The sequence below is a fragment of the Lepidothrix coronata genome, unplaced genomic scaffold (genome assembly GCF_001604755.1).
Source record: "Lepidothrix coronata isolate B3197 unplaced genomic scaffold, Lepidothrix_coronata-1.0 Scaffold20, whole genome shotgun sequence".
NCBI lineage: Eukaryota > Metazoa > Chordata > Aves > Passeriformes > Pipridae > Lepidothrix > Lepidothrix coronata.
In genome coordinates, this window is record NW_016690200.1 from 525,921 (window position 1) to 549,689 (window position 23,769).

Genomic DNA, 23,769 nt, shown 5'->3' on the forward strand with positions numbered 1-23,769 from the left:
ACAAATTTGTATTAATTTTCTTTTCTTGGAAAATATAAATTGAAAACCAGGATTTCAAGAAATGTTTTCAAAATTCTTCATCTCCTGCATTGTGATGTCCCAGAGGCACCATTTCCAGGGAATTCAGGGATGGAAGACGGCTGAGGTCACCTACCTACTAGAAATTATGAGCACTGGATACCAGGAGACAGCAACACCAAAAACACTCATAAAAGGTGTTGCATTAACTTCTTTCAGAGACAGCAGCTTGGCAGTTTATACAGACATATTAATTGTAAGAGAAACATCCCGTGCATTTATATAAACACTTGTATTTTCTCAAGGAAAACATGACAAGGAAATCACCCACAGGAAAATTTACTGGTAAATTGAAAACTAAACCCTTTCTAAGCAGCTGTTTCCATCTATTATAGTTTCATAGCTGGGTTGTAAACCCACATTCTCCAGGCAAAAATCTCTGACCACAGAGAGCTCTACACAAAGCCTTAACTGCACATCCCAGTTAGTGTTGTAGCCTTGAGAAGAGATAACAGGCAACAGACATGATAAGCTGATTCTCTCAAACTTAAGTCACTTAATCAAGTGTCCACCTTAGGGCTATGTCCTGCAGTAAAAAGAGCAGCAATTCAAATCTTAGGTGACCTAACTGCTTCTCAAGGGATGTCTCTTCTCTTTACTGATTACGGAGGCAGCATAGGTCAAATTAGAGCTTCAGTTAAGTATCTTAAATGTCCAGATGGTATTGATCTGAGTCCTGTGTAATTGGGGCATTAATATCTGTATAAGCGTATACGAACGTGTGGTGCAACTAATATAAAAATCAACCCAGAGAATGCACAGGGGAAAATAAAGAATGGTGTAATGGTTTCTCATGGACCTCTGTAACCAATTTCATTTGGTAAAAAAACCCTCCATGATTTCTAATAAATGTCTTTAGAATTAAAGAATGAGCAGAAACATGTAAAAAAAAAAAAAACCACACAAAAAAACAACGGAGGCCAAAATAGGGTTACTTAAAGACTCTATTCCTTTTAGACAAGTTCAGCCAGTGAACTTCAGGATGTGTTTCAGGTGCTGCACACCCTGAAGCTGCTGCCCTGTTTGCTGCTCTTCTGATCCTGGTTTTAGACTCCAGCTGGTGATAATTATTCTGGACACCAACAATATATAAATCCAGGCAGTAAGAAAATCAGAAAATAGTAATAGAACTATCTGCATCAATGATCTGACCTTACCTTGCCATACACAGTCAAACTGCCTTTTGGGCAGAGTCTCTCCCAAGACGTTAATTTAATCAATGAGCTGATTATCAGATCAAACCAGAGAGGGTTAAAAAAAAAGGCTGTCCTCTAAAAGTTCTTGCAGAAGTATTAGAACGCAAGAAAAACTGAAGACACTAATTTTCTAAGCAATCCAGTGTTTTATGTTGGTGTTGCCCAAAAAAGCAGTCTTTCCCAAGTCAGACAGAGATAACAGAATTCTCCATTTGGAATCAAAAAAAAAAAAACAAACGAGAAAGAGATATTAAAAAAATGTAATGCTTAAAAGAAGAACTTAAGCAGAATTTTAAAAGGAACTTTAGGGAGCATGAGGCTCAAATCCCATTTAATTTAATTTTATGCCTTGGAAAGCGATTGCAGAATAGTTCAGGAGGCTGTTTAAGTGGTATATCTATTTTGAGCCAGTCCTTTCTGTATTCCCAATATGGACAGAAATGGTGATATTTGAAAAAAATTCAGTATTTTGTGAAATATATTATAAAAATAGTCACTAAGGTATTTCTGAAGGTCTCTGCCCTCACTTTTCTTGAAAATCTTATAGAGGAAAACCAAAAGATCTTCAAAGCAGTCCGCCAGACAAGGACTTGGCCTTTATCAGCTCAGGATCTTCTTGTCCTTTTCCCATTTCACCAGAAATCCAATTGCTTTTTGAAACAAGAGCATCACAAACCTGAACCTGAGAAAGAGATGAGAGCTTGCTCCACAAAACTTCACCTTTGACTGAAAACCAGGCCTGACTTTTTGGCCTGGTCCCACATTTCTAAATCAAGGAAAAAATTATGGAGCTCCACTTGACAGGCTCAGGGCAAGGCGGTAGCTAGGGTGTCCCACAGAACTGAGACCTTAGGCAGCTGCAGCGTGTTGCAGTAGCTTAAGGATGCCATCCTCTGATGGTTTGTGTCTATTGCTAACCATGCATACACTGTTTAAGTGATAGGGCTACACAAACCTAGGGCTCTAAACACAATTAGGAGAAATATGTAGCTTCAGTGAGAAAATACAGATGCAATTCCTGTGAGTTAATGACAGCAGAGTGGCAAAAGACTAGCAAGCTTAGTCTTGCACATAAAGGCTAAATTCCCTTGCTCAAAGACACACTTGCTCGAGGGCCAAATCTATACTCAGAGCGAGAGACATGGGAGCCTTATAGCTTCACACAATTTAAAACTTAAGCTAAGTTCTGCTCCTGAAGAATTTGTAGATTTTGGTCTTTAGAAGAGTAATTTGTAACATGACAGATTGGCATGATGGGAAAAGAGGTAGCTTTGAATAATCAGAGTAGTAAAAACATTAAGAAATAAGGAGAAGCTTCCAGTACCATGGTTTTAATTGGATGAAAGATTTGTTAGTGAAAAACCAAGGGATTCAATAGAACATGCTGGTTTTAGTGTTTACATTTCATGCTCCTGCTTTCTACAATGCATAGAATTATCGTGCTGTTTATACAAAAACTGCCCTGCTTATCAGAACACAATGAGTAAAGTGTTTGAGTTTTAGAGCTAAAGGATTTTTAAATCATAAATGTAAAATGAAAACATGTTGCCATATACTTATTTCATACATACTGCCAAAAGTTTGTCACCCTGTATCATGATTCTGTCATTTTTAGCCTGAGGCTGGTTGATTTTTCACGAGTTTTACTCTGCCTGAATAACTTGTGTTGTATGCTCTTTTTTAGCTTTAAACAATTTTAGCAGTGTAAATTTGTTTTCAGAAGACTCAAGGAAAATTGTAATCTCTCCTGAATAACTAAAGATGCTTTGAAGAAGAAGCTGCATGAAAATGCATGGTCAATTTTCACATATGATTGGCTGCTTTAAGGGAATGTACTTATAAAAATAATCCAAAGCAGAGCGTTTTGCTATGATGTGAACATATACACAACTTGACAGGTCTGTTTTTAAATATTCCAGTATGCAATAGTACCTTTTTTTTGGTCCTGCCATTTTTGTTGGTTTAGGTGGTAAAGTATCCTAGAAGAGCGTTCTCACCCCAAATTTTTTATCAAACACATGACTGCTTTCAGACAACTTTCCTAAATACAGTGAATTCAGAGTTAAGTATGCATAATTTGAAATGTAATACTAGGCTCTGTCCATTACATAATGAATTTAACTTCTGTTTACTAATATACAGAGTGAGGTAGATGAATTAACTAAATCTAATTTATGACATGCACAATTTTCTGTGCACCTAGTCCTGAAGTAATACCAATTCTCCTCTTTACTGACAATGGCATTAGCAGAAAAGTTAATGAGCGTGAACAAGTTACTTATATTTACTAAATTAGGCTCCAAATCAGCACAAATGTGAAAAAGAAGAAAAAAAATGTTAAATTTGACACTAAGTTTTATGCTCAGAGTCCTGAAGCAGGAAATGACAGTGGCTTGGTTCCATCCACTGAATTCCGGGCAAAACTGAAGATAGGCCTTTAATACCCACTTCATTCCTGGACTGCAACTCAGTGTTCTTTGCACGACTATATAACTCATCAACTGCTTCACAAAGAAGCCTAATAATAAGTCCTTGTATTTGCTTAGATATTCAGGAATCACTTTTACTGTAAGTCAGACAAAACTTCACCTCTATCCATCAAGAGGTTCAGTTCATTTTAGTTATGATCTGGCCTTATAATACATATCTTTTCAATAAGCAGTTAGCTATTAGTGTACTCAGTAGAAAGTAGGAAATATAAATTCTGGAGTCTTGAACCCATATCCTAACCACATCACTGAACCAGAAGGGCATGGAAAATTTGGACTGAAACAGATCTAAATTCTTTCTGAAAGTTGAACGACACACATCCAGGAATGGAATGGGCATAGGACAAAAAAGACAGGAGGATGTCTCATTTCCATCCTTTGCTTCCGCCATCTGCATTTGGTACTGTACTATTCCTATAGAAACTAGAACTAGTCCCATTAAAGCAAGAGACCAAGTTTGTCCACTCCTTTTCAACAGTTTCTCTGTCATGAAAACTTTCTATAACATGGAATTTATTTGGCTTTTTTCTAGATAGCCACCAGACACCTGGTTAGTTTGTGTTTAGTTTCCACCTTACCAGTAACACAAACTAGACTTTTCCTTTCTCTGTTGCATGTCACATTTTCCTGAGAAACTACTGATGTTTATGTAAAGGGATGGGATGCTGCTGCTGCAATTAATATGTCTCTGCTGACTGCCAAGTTACTGTCTCTAAAAGACAGAGACCAATAAATATTTGAAAGTGATTTAACGTTTGTGCACACAGTACCTGCTTTGTGGAAATCTTCATTGCTGAAATAACAGTAGGTTCCTAGGGAAAAATAGAGTTAAAATATAAAATGAGCTGTAAGCATAAAAATTCTATTACAATGCTATTTTCACAACCTAGAAACCCTGAAATTAAACTATGAACTCTTTAGTAACAAAACTCTTGTTGTCTTTTGCAGTGGAGTAATTTCTAGCTGTAAATGAATTAGAATGCATGTACATATCTGCATGCATCTTTGATTGCTGTACTGATTGTAGACATGTAATTTTCCATTATTATTACAGTTTCATTGTGATTATTTTGTCACTAGTTTCACATCTTGAAATTACTTTCTACACTTAATATTAAAATTCCATTGAAAGAACCTCTCAGGAAATATGAAAATAATAATGGCTATATTCATAGATACTATATATTAAGGGTGATAACACTGAAATAAGCAACGCCTTTTAACCATACCAAGGTGAAAACCCAATTCCTGTGAAATTTTATTCATAAGAACAAGTCTTAATCCCAAGAGTAATCTTGTTGACTGCACCACACTATTCTCTTACAAAGAAGTTACTCACATTTGCGGAACACACAACTGAAATGAGCACAAGGCTTTTTACTCCCTAGAATATCCATTATTTAATCAACTGTTACACCTTTTAGGCCCAGTTTCTTGGATGGATTTTAATCTTCAGAGTAAAAGTTCATAATTTGGTTACAAAGTGTGCAAGTCAATTTTGCATGAACTTTATTCCATCTAAATATTTGATATTAATCCCACGCATTATACTTTTGGTTATGTACATTAATAAAGTCCTTATTAAGCTTTTACACTTCTGTGGCTTTCAACTTGGTTATCCTGAGAGAATTTGATATGGGTCAGTGGATGGTAAGCATGTGGACTTGCCACTGCAGGGGGTTTAACAGATCTTATATTAGAAAGCATCGATTAAGCGTAACTTTTGAATGGAAATTGAACTCATTAGTTTGTTTGCTCAGCTGTTCAGATAAATATTGCACAAATGGGGTTAAAAGAAGCATTTGTTATCAATGTAACAGACATGAAAGGCTTTCAGCTTTGTGGAATTATAAATGGAAAGCACTGTACTCAGAACATTGCGGTTTAAGCACCAAAATACATTGTTCATGATGTACATGGACTCTTTAGCAACTAAAGAAAACTTACATTTGGATAAGGTACATGAAAAATCTTTTGCAAATTCCCTATTGAAAGATTCATATCTCATGCACACAAATTCTCCTTATTCCACTGAAATACATTAATGTCCTTTTTAAGGCTTAAAAACATGCCAAAGGAGATAAAAAAGCTTTCAAGTAAATCAGAGCACCAAAATCCTTTTGTGTAATGAAAAAATACACACATAAAGTAAAATACTAAATTTGAACTTGGCACTAACTATTCTGCTTCTGTAAAACCTTTCCGAAATAAAACTCACTCCATTTATTTTCCTTGTTTCCCTTTTTATTCTGTCTGATCTCCTTTAGCTTGGCACTTCTACTTGATTTAGAGAAGAGACTCATACATTATCAGCAATTGCCAAATTACTCTGCATTAATGTAATGACTTTTGGATGTATTAAAAAAAAGAAAAAGAAAGCCAGGATTCACAAATTACTTCTCCCATGTTACTCATAGTTTACTTATAGTTTCTATTGTCTGCCCTCAAAAAAAATGACCGCAGAAACAGAGACACCCATATTTCAGTTATATCTGGCACTCAAAACAAGATTGGGACCAGTAAAAGCAAGATTTCTCATAAGGAAAACTAAACATAATATTGGAAATAATAATAAAAATATTTATAAGCTCTGTTTACATATGTTGTCTCTGTTCAGAAACCAAAGATGAAGGGATGGCAACTGAGTTTGATGAGGATGTGGTGGTTGGGCCCCTCTGGCGGGTCCAGGACACAGTCCTTGTCAGCACATCTGGAGCGAAACCACACGACACGAGGCCCTCCGAGCATGCAAAGATCATCTTCGTGCCGTCAGATTAACCTCGTGCTCCCAGCTACGTATCAACCCCCCAAAAGCCTGGAGCCAATGAAATGGTGCCATAAAACGGCACTGACAAGAACAACCTGGGGAATGTAAATGATTCGTTGTTGTGTACAAAACACGAGACATTCCTGCGTTCTGTCTGGAAACTGTTTGAAAGGTTTGCTCAACTTCGCCTCGCAGGAGTGCCTATGGGATGCCATATTTTTTAGGTGGCTCAAAAGGAAAAATAGGAGAGATTGATTTTCACCAAAAAGTGCTGAAGTTTAGGAGGTGTTTACGGTGCCTGATGTCAAACCATGAAATTGAGTCCCTAAGTCGCCTTTGAAAATATAAACACTTTCTTTGTTTCTTAGCTGTAAAAAATCTGGGCACATCACTGGTTTACCCAAAGTATCTTCCTAGTTACAATATGCTGATAGTCTGAATAGTGTTAAGAGTTGATACAACTATAAATTCATATATTGCATAACTCTGGGAGACAACAGACAGGCAATATTCCTAGACTTGCACAGGTAGATATTTAACTCCAGCATGCAACAGCTCTAAGATTCAGAAATAATAATTTATTTTTTAAACCACCAAAAAAGAGTCGACAATACCACTCCTTTTATCCTTAACCTCCAGCTAGCACTGAAAGTTTCAAGTTTATTTTGACTAGTGTCTGGTTCTCTAAATAACAAGCTAATTAGAGGTGTATGCCAGGCTATTCCTTGGCTAGAGTGCAAGAAGTTGAGTTTGCAGCTGTCCACAGAGAAATCTACAACCTGACACTTGAAATTTAGCCTCACTTACCCGAAAGACTGTCATTTCTTCCAGCAAGACTTCCTCTAATTCATGCCAAGTCTCCTTAGGAATTGAAACCACTTTAAGAACTGTTCCAATATCTTGAAAAGAAAAAAAAAAAAAAAGGAGTTTTCAGGTGCTTAAGATGAATACTTAAGTTTTGTAGCAGCCAGCGTTTCTTGTAGTATATAATTATTTCACATATAAAGACTGTGAAGCTACATATCTCTCAGCACTCATTCAAAATAAAAGCTGCTATTTAAAATAACCTCAGAAAACACCGAATTTCAGTAGGGAATTTTACTGAAGTCTTTCAGTTATCAAAATGCAACAAAGAAGATATATACTACCATAGTTATTAAAGAATAAACTGTAATGAAATACTATTTAAGTGACAGTATAAAATGACAGATGCATAATTGAGGAAGGAAATGTATTACATTTACCCAGGTAGGTTTTATAGTCCATTTTGAATATGATGTTTGTCTTTCCTAAAATCCATGTAAAGACAGTAAAACCATCTGGACAAATGTTGTCAGACAGATGAATCTGTTGGGTCTCTCAAGTACATGAGATCTTCCCTGTGTCAAACAAAGTACCGAAGATGTATAAGCCCCTTAAGACATTTCTCTGTCTGTTAGGTACTGGTCTTCACTGAGGAGTACAAAGCATACAACTTCAATCTTTGGTTTAGAAATAGGCGTGTGCCAGAATTTTAATATTAAATCCATTTACATTTTTGGAGTTTTGCAATTGGCTTTAACATGTGCAAGGCCGGCACTTGAAATTCCAGAGCTACAGCCTTTGTTTTTGTCAACATGGTTGAGACTGAAGACCACCTCTGTTATACAGCTTCTGCATCTGTGATTTATTTCTTTGTTTCCATGAACAAAATTTCCAGGAAAAAAACAGCAAAAGAATCATTTCTAGGTTGGCACACATCACTGCAGACTCTCTGAAATGCAAACACTCAGTATGTGACTTTTCTTTTTAACCAGCCAAGTGTAGTGCCATATAAATGTATCATAGGTATACCAACTACATCCCCGAGGACTTTTCATGTTGCACATCCTACAGCAGTAATAGTTTAGGAAAATACAAAGCATTTTATGTGGATAAAATTCTGAAAGAACTATAAGGGTCAATATTCTTAAGAATTTAACCATCAGTTACACAAAATCAGGTGTATATTTTATAATTATATATATTTGTGTGTGTTAGTTGAAACTTCTGATCAAAAAGATGACAACACACCACTTCTATATTTAAAATATGCATAAAATTGAAACAAAGAGATTACACATGTTGAAAATGTTTTTATAGGGCAACTAACTTAAGAGCTAACGATTTAATGAAATTCTGGTATTTAACCTCTTTAAATGAATTTGTACTAAAATATCTTAGAAAACCTAGAATATCCTGTAGAATTGAGATTTTTCTTTTTTCCATCTGCTTCTGTTTAAGCAGATGTTGGTTTCTAAATACATATTTTTGGAAGTTTAGAAAGATGTAATTCCCCCCCCCCAAGAATATGTATATCGCTGTTTCCTTGTATTAGTCACAAACTCATATATTCTTTTTTAAAAAGAAAAAAACAGTTATTTCTTAAAGCAACAGCAAAGCAAAACAAAACTTTGTTTTTATTTAGGCAGCTATATGTAAAAACTAAGCTAGTACAATATACTAGATAAGTGGGTTTGGAAGTGCTTTTCATTATGGTTACTGGTGCTAATTGAATATATTTAATTCAAGAAATATTGAGAGCAGTATAGAACAAATGCAATATAAACTTCAAAACAAGAAGAGAAAAAATCCACATAGTAATTCAGAATGACAGATAGCTTAGCACTAGTTATATTTGTAATTTAATGGATGAGTTCATTTCCTTAATTATCCTAATATTTTGCACTGTGGTTTTGAGGAAAATACATTTTACAGGTAAAAAACAGAGAACTCCGATCTAATAAATTTAACAGCGTAGCAAAGTGTCACAACTGTATTCTGTGTTGGACTAGGACTGTCCTCAATCAAAATCTATCAAATGCCATTTCCTAGAAATAAAGGGAGATTTTTCATGAAGCAGTCTGAGTGGGCACTGAGCAGACACACAAGCTTCCCAGAACGTTGTTTCCACAAAAGGTCTGACTTTTAAGTGGATCCTGCAACAATTACAATTGCTTGATCTCAAGAAAGCCTCTGAGGTCAAAGATACACTGTGTTAATCACTGTGGTGACTCTGGTCAGGCCACAGGTAACAAAGTGGGGCTTTATCTGAGTTCTAGATCAAGTTTTACAGAGTAGTATTTCAAGCGATTTCACACAAATGGAATGAGGCGTCTCCTTTAGGATCAATAGGCTCTGCTTAGTAAGATAAAATTACTCTTATTAATTTGTTTTACTGACAGAGGGACTTTGACTGTGCCAAAGGATCCCAAACATTAGACATTCAGGATATGCATTAAGAGCATATCTTAAATCCTGTTTTTTTCTGATATACTTTCAAGTATGCCGATAGGATTTTATTTTCATTGTGAAACACAGTGCTACAATCAGAGTGGGAAAGAAACTGCTCAGCTAAAGATTTCACCCACAGGAAAGGAAAATGTGACCACACTGGGTGGCTATTAATTATGTTGTGTTCAATTATCATCAGTTATTCAATGAAAAGGAAAAAAAAAGTATTTCTCCAATATATTGCAGTTCAGCAGCACATGGGAATAATGTAGACTGCTGTAACAGCAATGGGAAAACACAGAGAAATATATCTAATCTGATGGGACAGACCTGCACAGAAAAACCCAGTCATACCCCAGAGAGCATAATTTTGGCTTTAGATCATCAAGTGGGAAAATGGACTAGAGTCCTTAATCTGCTCCCTGGTTTAGTTCTTTGCTTGGGAAGATGTAATACACTCTGATTGTGTATCTGTTTCTGATTCATTTGACTTTGACCAGCTGGCTCAGTGAGAAGGTAGGCAGGGCCTGGGTTCTGCCTCTTTAATTTTTCCCCCACATGGAAGATGCCCTTTCCTCATTCTGAAAACCACAGTACGGATAGTGAGCTTGGAGGAGCATGGCACATCTTTTGTATTCCAGTTCCAAGCATGGGTGTTGTAATGCCTGTTCTTGCCCCATGAGGGTATAAAGTCCTGCTGGGAAAAGGACAGTTTCTATGGACAAAAATAGTATTTCAAGAAATAATAACACTATACACTTGCAAAGGTGGGATTTTGCTGCTGAAATATCTTTTGGCAAATACAAGTAACAATGTTTCAATACTTTGCTTATAGTTCTTAAACATGGCTATTGCCTACACTGGATGGAATCCCAAGCACTTACCACACACCTGAATATTAATGGTTTAGGGAATTAGGTGGATGCCTAAATTCCCAACTCAAGGTAAAAATTATCACTGAGGTTCTTTTAGAGGGAGATCTTGCCTGACCGATTTACATAAGAACTACTATAATGATAACTAAAGAACTAGTATACATAATGGTAACTATATAAAAGCTGTAGCTCAGCTTTAAGCAAATCTTCCTGCGCTGTCTGAAAACAGACAGGAACTTCTGTGTTACTATTCACCTTACTCTAACAGAGGCCTTGAAGAAAGTACAACGAATCTCTCTCTGGAAGAACTTACTGCTTTTCCTTGCAGAAACCAATGCATCTTTTTCAGTCTGAATACCAAGCTTTGGTGAGATAAATGGCACCTCTTTTGCTCAAGATATAGACTTAAATCAGCTCCTTATGTTTGTTCAGCACCATACTCTCGATGCTGAAGGGCTTGTTCCCTCACAGCACAGTCAAGGGGAGTATTGCCATTAATTTTTTTTTTTTTTCCCTGAGCTGACAGGTCACAGAAGACTTGTTGAAAGGCACCAAATACTGCCAACTTTAGATGACACTGAAGTCTCTAATGAGTGATGGAAAATATATGTGTTGTATAAAATCATATGGAAATACTTCTTAGTGTTTTGTGCAAGAGCACTATAGCACTGGTATCTAATAACTCAGTTCACAGCTTTAAAGTGCCATAACCCTTTCTGCAGAGCTGCATTTTCTGCAGTAAATGGTCTGAATTGTTATGCTTGCACTGTGTTTGGTACACAAAACTTCATCAGCTCTCAGTTTACTCATAATATATTTCAGGCATCGACATGAAAGGGACCTTGATATTTATTGCTTTGGAAATCTGACCCCAGGTCTAGAGTACCAGAATTGTATTTAAAGCATGTAAAAAATTGGACTGTTATAAGAGAGACAGTCAGACAGATATTCTTTGGTCTAAAGCTGAAAAGAAACAGTAGGGTTTTGGTTTGATTTGTTTTGGCTTCATGATGCCAACGTCTAATTACTAGCAATTATGCTCAGTAGAAGTTTAAAATACTTTTATTCAACATAGCTGAAACATCAGACCACCAATGGAAAATATTCAGAGGTGAAGAAACAGATCCACCAACTACTACTCAGCACAGTTCTGAAGGTATTGGACTTAGGAAAATGAATATCACCTGATTTCTGGACACATTTATTTCTCATTATTACCTTTCGGGAGAAAATGTCTTTTCTGGGTGCATATTTCCACTTTTATGAGATGCCCAAGCTGTATGATTCTGAAAATGCTTTGGAAAGGATATCATGTTTCTATTTGAATATCAGCTCTTCTGAAAACACTTTGCATGTGCCAGATATATTCATCTTAAGTAAAATGATGCATCCTTTTGGCTAAAGAGCTGAGCATCTTAAGGCAATACTTGAAATACTTGAAAGGCACACAAGACATTTCCCATACCTGGATAATTGCCTTACTTGCGTTAATACTTCTTATGCTGCACTTCAAACCCTCATTTTAATACTAAATTATAATTAATAAGGCAAGATATTTCTAATAAAAATCCCTAATAACAGTAGTTGAAAAGAGGGTGGTTTCATCTTAATCCAGTTGGCAAAACTCCTAAAGAGTTTAGCTATGCAGGCTACGGCCTGAACCTGCAACAGTCAACATATGTAACAAAGAGCTCCCCACACACACGGTTTTGAGTCCTGCCCCAAATTTTCACAGGTATACACTGTTCTGTCAGTGTTCTGTCTTTCAGAGTATGAAATTTTATCTGCTTTATGTTTCCACCATGCCTGGAGGCACGTTGTAGATTCAGGACTTCCTACCTGTGCCAATGAACATCACATCATATTGGCCATCTTCTGCATCTACTCGATCTACCACAATTTGTGTGAACTGATAATCCACGTCTGTTTTAATCATGATTGGACGGTTGTTAATGGAGAATACTGGGTTGTACATAGCTGGATGACTTCTGGCAAATGTTATAACTTCATCAGGAAGGTCCTTGGTGGAATCAAAACCTCCGAATGTTTTACTGGGACACTGGAAATAAAAAGGAGATATTTTACATTTTATTATTTATCACTAGAAATATATTAGAAATACATTTCGTTACAATCATCCCAACTACTGTAAACTATAATCAAATATGACAGGGAATTTAGGTGTTTTTTGCCTGACAGCAAAACTTAATTCTATTACTGACAGTATCTATTTTTTATTTATTTTGGATTTAAACCAATATGGATAACAGAATGCAAATGATCCTCATACACCATTTGTCTTACTGCTATGCAGAACAAAAGGATTTTCAGTCCATTGTGATTAGTATTAGTCTTTAATTGGCAGAAGGAAGAAATCCTGAAATATCCAAAATCATTCAGTATGAGGCAAGCAATTTCAGTATTTGGTTATGTATACAGCACAAATTTAATTAATTATGCCATCATCTTTGTTTCAAAGTGTTATCTTCAGAAGTTGATTGGAAGTACGAATTACTCTCTGAGGAACCAAATCCTTAAATCCTGGGACAATTCCCTGTTCTACTGACTTTTCAAACTCCTGCTTGTCTCAACAAGCCTGTGTCATGCACGTAGTCCAGATACACGGATCCTGTTACGCTAAATCAAATCTAATGAGTCACATCCTAAATGTATCTGTTCTTCTCCCCACTGCTTCTAAAGAAAGCCTTCTATGAGTGTTGGTGATGATCCTGCCCATGTGAACAGTTAAGTGAGACGAGTCTCATTAAAGAACTGAAATAGCTCCTCACTGTTGTGTCCTGTGCAGTGACTGAAAAGTTGCTGTCCCCTTGGGATTAATCTGGTCCCCGTGAAGCCAGTAAAGAATCACTTTGCCCCCATATATAGTCCTGGGTGGGCCAGACAGTTTTGCCTCTCATCTGTGAAAAGCAGAGGATTCTACTTTTCACATTTAGCTCATGTTCTCCCAATGTAAGCAAAAAACAGAGGCTGAAAAGGGAAGGGGAGGTAAGACCATGGTGTTGGTAGCCACAAAAGTATTCCTCCACTTTCAGCTACCACACATCCCCATCAGGTGACTCAAGAACTGATCATCACCATTTGCCCTCACCTCTTCTGCAGAATCGGTAATTATTTTACAAACAATTAGAGGTTACATTAACATAAGCATTAGTAGTGTATTAGTATTGTTGAATGGGTGAAGAAAATGAGCCACAATGACACCAAGCCAAAGATACTCATCAAAAAACTTGGTGACCCCAATGCTGATCTGTTCAGATAACTATTTAAGACATATAAAACTCTGAAACCTAGCTGATAATAATTATTTTTCCGGTATTTGAACCTCAAATATAAACAACTGGTGTTAAAATGCCCTACATAATTTGCCCTTTATATCCAGGTATAAAGTATCCACCAATTAAATTAAAAACCTAGAGGACAACATCTTATTAACCAAGAATCCAGACCTTGGAGTATGCTCAGCAGAAGAAATCAATTGTCTTTGCTATCACCTTGATCCAAATTATTAATAATTCATCAGAAATGAAATTTAAAAATCAATGTTGGCAAAAGGAGTAGTTGCTATACTCAGCAAAGGGACTCTTCCAGCATGGACATATAATGTGTAAATTGTCCCTTGTTGGCATATTTGTTAGTAAGCAAATTCCTTCATTCTGTTGCATTACACGGTATGGAAGGGAGGAATGGAAGGAGGGAGAATATTTGATTAATGCATGTGGAGCACACAAAGCAGAAAGCAAGTTAGTTACCTATTTTATTGTGATTTTTTAACCTTTTTAGCTTTATTATATGCACTTGCTCTTTTGTACAAAAAAAAATCAGATAGACTTTTCATATTTATTGGCCAAACCACTGTGTGTCTCAAAAATTGTGTTTCAAATTCTATGCTTCAATTTTAAATTTGCTTTACTTCTCGATTAATATTCTAACTACAGTTCAATACTAATTATTAAGATTAATTACATAATAATTAGATAATAATTAATTAGATAATATATGTAAAGTGCTCTAAGTATAAAATTCACTACAGAAGAACTAAGTATTGTTAATTGCATCTGGGTAAACACTGAAAAAATGCTAAATGAATATTCCTTTTAATTATAAGCAAATGAATTTCAGCTGTGTTTCAATAGCTTAAATATTTACTTTCTGACTCATTTTCCAACAAAGGATTTTACTTGCAGCAATGTGGAACAGACTCCCCAGAAAAGTGGTCACGGCACGAAGCCTGCCAGAGTTCAGGAAGCATTTGGACAACGCTCTCAGGCACATGGTGTGATTCTTGGGGCTGTTGTGTGCAATAGTCCTTGTGCTTCCCTTCCAACTCAGGATATTCTATGATTCTACGGACCAAGATATATTTTGTGTGGAAAAATCATAAAACTAGAACTAGTGTCATAATTCTGTGTGTTTAACACACTCAGTTCTGAGTCCAAGGTTATTCCTTGTATCCCTTACTTTTCTAAATTACTGTAATCTTGTGTCTTTACATGTTAAGTTTGAAGTGGACTAGGCTGTGGCTCATATTCATCCCATCCTACTTTAGAAAACTGAGATGAAAAACCCAACTGCCACTGCTATAAATCCCTCCCTTTTCAATGAGTAAAATGGGCACCATCAGTAGGTGAGATGTAGCCCATCCATAGTCCAAACTGCTTGCAGAGGAATCTCAATTCAGAAGCAGAATAGGACAGGATAGGATAGAATAGGATAGGATAGAACAGAACAGAACAGAATAACTGTCCTGAGAAGGAAAGCTCTGTCATGTTTTATGTGAAGAACACAAAGCCAGGAGACACAACAAAGACATTATCCTTGGTGCTAATTACAGGACCATTTTTGATATTAGTGGGTCTAGATCAAGCTAATTGCCAAGGTGATTAATCAGAACTTGTGTTTATATACCAAATCAATTCCACTGATAGCAAAGAAGTAGGTTTTCATCTGCCAAAATACAGGCCTGAAAACAAATATTCTGAAACGGTTTAGAGAAATGAGTTTGATCTTGGATTCAAGCAGAGTCAAAGAACTCCTGCATTTTACATTCAATACCAGTTGTTGGTCCCCAGTAGGCAATATAGGGGATTTGATCAGTCAGGAGGAAGGAACTAGGCTATCCCCTAACTGGCCTATTAGTAAATCCGACAGAACAGAAGAAATCAGTATTTACATTCTGGTAGGAAGAAAATGTGCTTTGGTCATAACTCTTGGTGCCATGAAGCAGAAAAAAACTTTAGCTCTGTAGCCGAATTCACAGAAAGTCAGTTAAGAATTCAGGATGAGGTACCTCAGTTAAGATGAGATATATACAAAAATCCTCCCTCCTCTGCCAAATACTGTTAAAAAGTTAAAAAAAGAAAAAAAAAAGTTAAAACCCCCAAGTTCTATAGATCTTACAGGAAAAATTCTGGCAACTCCATTGTTAAATGTGAAGCTGATGTAGAATTGTTTACAAAGTTTTCTTACTTTTCAAAAGAGTCGTTTACTTTCCTTTTCCCTTCCTCATACTGGGTAGGTCACCAGATGCTCGAGAAGTTTACTGGCACCTCACCTATTAAATTCCTGAGATAATTCAGCACTGTTTAACTGCAGTGCAATCTGGAAATGAATTCCTCTAAGACGTTAAGGGTTTTTTCCCCCTTTTCTTTTTGCATTTCTTGGAAAAGGAATCCCCAGGTCTGAGATCTAAAGGAACTTCAAAAATCTTTCTTCTTTATTCTCAACAGTCTTCAAAGCCACTGAAAACACATCCAACTCTATCACTTTAAAAACAAAAACCTTCTTTACAGCCAGAAATGTATCTCATTTTAAAATCCACTTTTATCCTATTAATATAATAGAATAATTTTAGCAACTGTGAGGGGACTCATCTTTTTTCAAAGCAGCAGAACTCAGGATAAGTCACCTGCATTGGGTTATGAGAAACTGATGGTCTCAGGCCCTCTATCATCATTTACAGAGGCATGGCCTCCTGCACTACATGATGTGACTGCAGGGCTATGCAAACTTGTAAAATTTGGGATCACATTTGCCCTTAGGCAAGAAAACAGTTTACAGTGGAATCTGAACATCTTTGAACTTTGTGAATCTTATTAAAAGCATTTTATAACAAAATTTTAAGGGTAACATTCATTCTAAGAGCATAGACAGAAATAAAAGTATATGTAACCGAACTGCATTTCCTTACTTTCACAAAAGCTTTGGTGGCTTAGGTCACTTTGCCACTTAGGGGCTGGATTTGATTCCCTGTTTTTCTGCTTGTTCTGGGAAATTTCATCAAGTTATTCTTTTCCCATATGGATCTCAGCTCAAGACCCTAAGAGAAGTCTTGGAATAACCTGAGGTGGGCAGAACTGTGTTGCCAGTCTCACGGGCAACTATTTCAGTTGTGCATTCAGAATCTCAGTACAGCTGCATCTGATCTCTGCAGAGCAATGAATGTAACAGAGCCTCTGTGCAGCAGTCAGTTCTTTATCTCAATCTATTTCAGTGATAGAAATACGTAACCTTCTTCTTTGTCCAGTGTTCTAAATAATGCCTATTATCTGGTTTTGTTTAGAAAGGTTAATGGATACTGGAAACAAAGAAAAATCTAAATAAACAGGGTAATGAACACTAAGTCTGTCAGACTGAAAAGTAAGTGACAATAGCTATACAAGAAATAACAAAAATATCTACTCATTCACATTTTCCCCAGAGATGTAAAGCAATACAGCTTCAAAAAATCTAGCCTTCTGACATATCAGAATTAACTGTAGTTATTAGGAAAAAAAAAGGCACCGTCAAATGAGAAATGAAATCTCTTCTGTGCTGCAGAGCTTGTGTTTTAACCCTGGAAAAAATTAGAAATTCCTTTAGCAGTTGCAGTGAAGGAGTGAGGAGTGCTGTGGAATCGGGCTGTCAGGGAGCCACTGTTTTCTTTTCTTAGGAAGTAATTTTCATTAGGCTGAGCATATATATCAGTTGAAAGGTCAGGTCTGAAAGGACAATTTCAAACATACGAGATAAAAATAGAAAATATGATGAATTAAAGAAGCGAAGTTGTTTCTGCTTTTTTTGTGCCTTATATTTAAGAAGGCTTTTAAAAGAATATTATGGACATATATATTATTTACACATATATGTTTTTATGTATACATGCGTATGTATATATTTAATCTTCTGCAATGACAGTTCAGAACATAAATGGGCCAAGCTGATTTACACAAGCTAAGGATCGACCCCAGGCATACAATTAAAACTCGTTTCATAAATGTCCCATCTTCTTAGACTACGGGAAATTTCAAAGGCAGTTAAATATTTCTAGAATGTGATGATACCAGTTTCACGTTGTAAATATGGATGTCTTACATAGACTGAATTTTAGTCATTCATAAACTAAAAACAGAGAATCAGGTAGAAGCAAACATTTTTAAAAATGCCAATGGAAGATAGAAACTATTCTAGTCGCTGTATCATCCACTGCAGAGATATCTGTTTCACTGTTCTAGATTTAATGATGATTGAAAATTTCTTAACAGCCAGACAGATGCTCTGTTTTCCGTTCGTTCTCACTAAGAATGACTCAGCCAATATTTGGGAAAAAAAACAATTCCAAGGAAAGGATAATGCAGCATAATTGATTAAAATATTTGACTTCAGTCGAATTCTCCAGCCATTGCTCAAACTTCTTCTGAAGTTGTTAATACGAATGCCAAAATTAAAATCCAAGTGACGTTGTTATTGCAGTTTCATATGCTACAAGAAAATCAGTATATTTTGGACCTGGAGGAACTGTTAGTTTTCCCTTCTGCCACCCTCTCCATTTTGTTATCTGTTTCAGTTTTTTTCCTGGATCTCAGCTCAAGGACCATGTAGCCTGTGAAAATATTTTCCATAGTTTTCTCAGCTTTGATTACTGCGTTTTTTAGGGTACTTACAGTTCCTGGCCGTGGATATGGCACTCGCCCTTGGTAGGGAACCCACTGGTAGTTTGGGCCATCTCGGTGGGCATAGGGACCAAGAAATACCCTCCTCACATCAGTCATGCTGTACATACACACTGCTGATCCCTTGAAGATATTACTAAAAATGAGGGGAGAAGAAATCAAATCAGGTTCTTTAAATTATCAGTCAGTTTAATCAAGTGGTAGAGCTGTGGGAATAGCAGCTTGGTGCTTTCTAATTTATTGCATGTGTTGATTATCAAAACCCTGACATGCTCTCAGAGCAATCCTCATTCACCTCCTGTGAAAGTTCAGCATAACTGATACGATCTCCCAGATATTTTCCTAAGCAGATGGCTGCTACTCCACTATTTAAAATATACTGTCCCCAGAAGGCCAAAGCCCAAACTTGAGTAAACTTCAGTAGGGCTGTCTCTAGAGAACTATTCAATCCTTTCCTCCACTGCACGTTTTTCTATTTTTTTTTAGCAGCCTTTTCCACCACTTGGGCAGCACACATGCAAACTTCAGTGCTGTTTCTTACCTTGAGACTTCTTACAGAAGACAGTAAGGACTTGTAAATCTCCCTCTTCTATTCCTGGTATCACTAGAAACATTCTTTCTGTTTAGAAACTAAAACTTGTTTCCTTCACAGATAGATGTGGCAGTACAATCAGTACTGCAAACCTTCCTCAGGCTACAAGTATATTTTTTTCTTGGTGAAAGCACAGTGAAACAAAAAACATTCATGTCACAGTTATATGTGATTCAATAACAGAACTTTTGAAAGATCGTTAAGATTTCCGCATTTCAGCAATATTTTTTACTAATATATCCTTGAGTAGTCAATTTCTCACACCACAGATTTTCTATTTTACACTGCCCCCAAACAAGTTTATTTTTGCTTGTGTTCTTTTTCCAAATCTGTGTGGAAAGGGCTACAAATGCTGACCGCCACTATAAAGAGCCAATTCAACAGCAAGAACAGCCTGAGAAACTGACTGTCTTTGTGTTTGCCAGCTTTGGAGTGATGATATACATTGCTCATAAGAAAGAGACCTAATTCATTATTTCTTTCTGCCACTGACTTCTCAGTTCAAAGGTTAAGAAAATTTTGTGTTTCTTGAAAACATTTTTAACAAAGAGACCTCTTTAAAACAAGCAGCCACACACGTTTCCATGCAAGTAAAATGATACGCTCTATACCTGGAAGTTGTAAACACCCCATAGACTATTGGATTTTTAGGGTCTTTTGAGTTCATTAGGAACACATCCTCTGTAACAATATCAAGAGAGAGAAAAGAAAATTAGGTTACATTCATACAGATAATACCTGAAAACATTTCTATATTCAAAGCCATCTCTGCCACTTACGTAGTTCATCAAAGTGTGTGTCAATGCCATTGGGTCCTGGCACAGAACAAATCAGACGTGCTTTGAGGAAAGTTGTCCATTTGTTAACAAGGCTCCTGTGTCCACCAAAGTCATTCTAATAACGAAAGTATTTTGCATTAATATATAGCAACAGTCCCTGTCTGAAGTATCAACAGAGTACAGAGAAAACAGAGTAAATAAGATGCTATTTAGAGAAAACAAGAGAGAAGAATTCACTCTTTACGTACGAAAGCATTATAATGTTGCAAAGACCCAAACTATGAATTACTTTTATTTAACATTGTATAGTGACATATTTCGTAGTAGCACATAATTTAAAACCCCAAAAAACCCCAAAACTCTTTATATATTGTAATATATATATATATATATATATATATACATAACACTGGAAAAAGACAAACAGCCAGAATATTTTGCTTCAGAGTTCCCAGTCTGCCCTGTCCTGGACAAGCTCAGGGGGTTTATTATGCTTAACTGGGTAGCAAAAAGTAGAAATGCAAGTTGCAATGGAACAAAGTAGATAAAAATGCCAGAACAGTGGGATCAGTTGTACAGCTGCAAAATGTAGGAATAAAGGGCCCCAAGGACTTCATACTTAAGGGGTAATTGGTTTTAAAGCAGCTACTTCTGAATTTGAGGAGCTAAACTGAAATTGTGCTTATGGATTAACATGAATTTTTACTGAAATTATCATAGTTGCCAAAGCTACAACATTTTTTAATATAATTTCATTTGTAGAAATATTTTTAAAAGTCTGTCAGAAAACAATTTGGACATTTATCACTGTGGATTCTGCAGTCGCTAAGGGTCTTTGGAATGGTTGCCCATTTCTGGAGCTAACCTTAAACAACTGTTTTAAAGATTTTCACTAATGTGGGAATGGAAAATTATTAACATTTAAAAAGCAAATTCTTTAAATGTTTTTGGCCCACCTGGAAGTATCACATTTCCTGTAAAAGACTCTCTTTTGCAGACACATTCTAAGCCTCAGAAGATGCCTATGACTTTTTAAACAAAACATCATAGTTTGTGATGTTTCCCCCCCAAAAGAAGAACCAAATAGTATTCCTTTTGATATGTTATTTCCTAACTATATTTCACTTGGGATGATCCCTGCTTTAGTACAATGCCAATGTTAATACTGCATGGTTCACAGGCTAGAAAATGCAATTTCTAAAACTGCTTGCAAAGCATGCTGCAAGTGCATTCACTCCCACACGAAGGACTCATCATCCTACCTTGCAGATCTGCCCTATTCTGGCATGAGTGGCTTTTCCAGTGTGCTCTCCATCAATTGCATTTTCTCGGAAGAAGAAATAGATTTTGTCATCTTCTGGATTGTCGCTCTCTGGTATCAGGTGAGCACTGATAAATCTGGGATCTGAGAAGACAATGCCGTTGTCCATGTTACTACTCCATGAACTGAATCACTTGTCTTCCTTATATCAATGAACTGTCATTTTGCTTCTCAGGAATCAATTATAGCATCACATGACAAATATTTCTATGTTTACATTCCTCTTGTCTTTAATACAGAGAGGTACTTGCTACAGATATCTAATAAACAGATGTTAATTTTATTATTAGACCAATTAAACATTCATGAAATTTCTTTACAAGTGGTTGTATACCATTACAACATGGCTTCATAATTCCATGTATTTATTACTGATATTTTTCTTGTTTCTTTTTATGTTTAGACTTAGATTATTAACCTTTTTGTATATGTTGCAAGTAAAATGAAAGAATTATTGAGACAAATGTAATATTCCTCATTTTAGCAATAAAAATGAATAGATAAATTATCTTACATCTAAAAAGGCATTAATTCATTACTCTCAAAAAGCTAAGTTAAAAAATAAATTTTCATTGATATTGTCTACTTCCACATGATACCACTAATCCGCAAATTTTTGTCTTCTTCTCAGAAGAGAAATGTATTTTTGAATTTGTATTCAGATTGTTGAAGTACTTTATCTTGTCATTTTTGTAAAGTTTGAGGCTTTTTTTATAAATACGTCTTATTTCTTGACAATTAGACTGACAACATTATTTGGTGGTAAAAAAGATACAGGAACAAATGAAAATACATAAAATGCGGACATACTGATGGGTTACATAAAAAATGTTGTAAACAAGTTTGGGGAGAGAGCATTTTATAGAATTCCTATCAGTAAATTCATACCAGTGGTGAATCTGGCTCATCGTTGTATTTTACAGAGATACTTCAGCTGGTATCTTTCATTATATTTGGAAAAAGAAGGCATATCCAACAGATTTACCAATCTGTTTTATAACCACTCTACATCCTGCTGGGATAATTAACTGTGAACTATATTTAACTACTCAGAGTCCTGTTCCTATGTGAAATTATAAGCTATTTTAGTGTTATGTATTAACATCTTTTCAGTGTATGTTTACTGCTACACAGTCATGGAAATAATGAACTTTGCTTTGTTTTGCCAGTTTGCACTGGCTGCCCTGTGGAACACCTTGCTTTATTAAGGATGGCAGTATTTTTAAGCAACATATTTTGATATATTTACACATATGCACATACAACTTTAGATGTTTCTATTATATGAGTACATATTGCATAATTTTGCGTGTGTATGTATATATTCACATATATTCTCTGTGTGTGCATATATATGAGTGTATGTGTATATATGAGTACAGAAAGATGAGCATACTGGTTTACATCAAAGTTTACTTAGATCAATATATAAACTCCAACATTTTCCAGAAGTAATTATGCAAGACAAAGAAAGAATACGGTGAGTACAAATAACACTATCCAAAAATAAAGTACCTTCTTCCAATTATTTTCAGTGTAGCTGATTCCCTGAGTTCATTGCTTTCTACATGCTTAGTAACTCTCAACAAAGTTTTCATCCAGTTATCTGTGTAGGTTCTTCTTGAACCCACACAAATTTACAGCATTCAGAGTGTCCTTCTGGAATTTGTTCCTCACCTACACAATGTAATGAACTAAAATTTGGTACTGATTTTGTGTTTTGAACATTGATCTTAATATCTTCATTTGGTTCCTCTCAAATCTGGTATTGGAAATACCCCCAGATGTTCGAGATGTAAATGAACTCTTACACAAGGGCTGTAGCAATGGTGTTTGTTGAATTTGTTGGGGTTTTTTCCTATTAATTCCTAATATTTAATATAGATTTGACAGTTCCTAAGCAGCAATCTGAAATTGTCATGGAACTTTATGTGCCATAACCCCAGAACGTGGTGATGCTCTGCCCACAGACCATTCTTTTCTATGTGAAGCTAGGCATGTTTTCCTCATGGTTTACCACTGCACCATTCATCACGAATAATTTGACTTGTCATTTATTGCTTAGCTACCCAGTTGCATAATATCCTTTTGTAATTCTTCACAGTCTTCCTTTGTCTTAGTATGCTGGATAACTTAGTATCGTGTGGAAAAAAAAAAATTCTCGTCCTGCTACTCAACCTCTTTTTCAGGTTATTTATGAAGATGTTGAACACAGGCCACAGAACAGATCTCAGTGGAACTGTGTCTACTACCTATTGTCTGTTAAAATAAATATTTTTAGACATCTGAAAACCTGAAAAATCTGTAAGCAGCTTAATCTTTCCACCTCAAACCCCAGTAATGCAAGCTATTAAATGTGCTTCTTTCCTTTCTAGCATGCATTTAAGAGCCTTAAAGTTACACTGACACGAGACCCAAGATCAATAATATCTAGACTATATTGTACTACGGTAAATATCTATATATATGAT

General features: G+C 35.9%; 1 protein-coding gene across 2 annotated transcripts in view; it reads right to left on the bottom strand.

The window, feature by feature from the left end:
* SEMA3A (semaphorin 3A) overlaps window positions 1–23,769 on the bottom strand; it is a 281,004-nt gene that overhangs the window by 15,214 nt on the left and 242,021 nt on the right. For both annotated transcript variants that reach the window (XM_017807832.1, XM_017807833.1), the window contains 7 exons: window positions 21,240–21,382; window positions 19,978–20,092; window positions 19,810–19,879; window positions 18,598–18,742; window positions 12,497–12,716; window positions 7,338–7,429; window positions 4,534–4,575 (listed from right to left, as the gene is read on the bottom strand). In XM_017807832.1, the coding sequence (XP_017663321.1) occupies window positions 4,534–4,575; window positions 7,338–7,429; window positions 12,497–12,716; window positions 18,598–18,742; window positions 19,810–19,879; window positions 19,978–20,092; window positions 21,240–21,382 (827 nt within the window). The remainder of the gene's footprint in view (window positions 1–4,533; window positions 4,576–7,337; window positions 7,430–12,496; window positions 12,717–18,597; window positions 18,743–19,809; window positions 19,880–19,977; window positions 20,093–21,239; window positions 21,383–23,769) is intronic.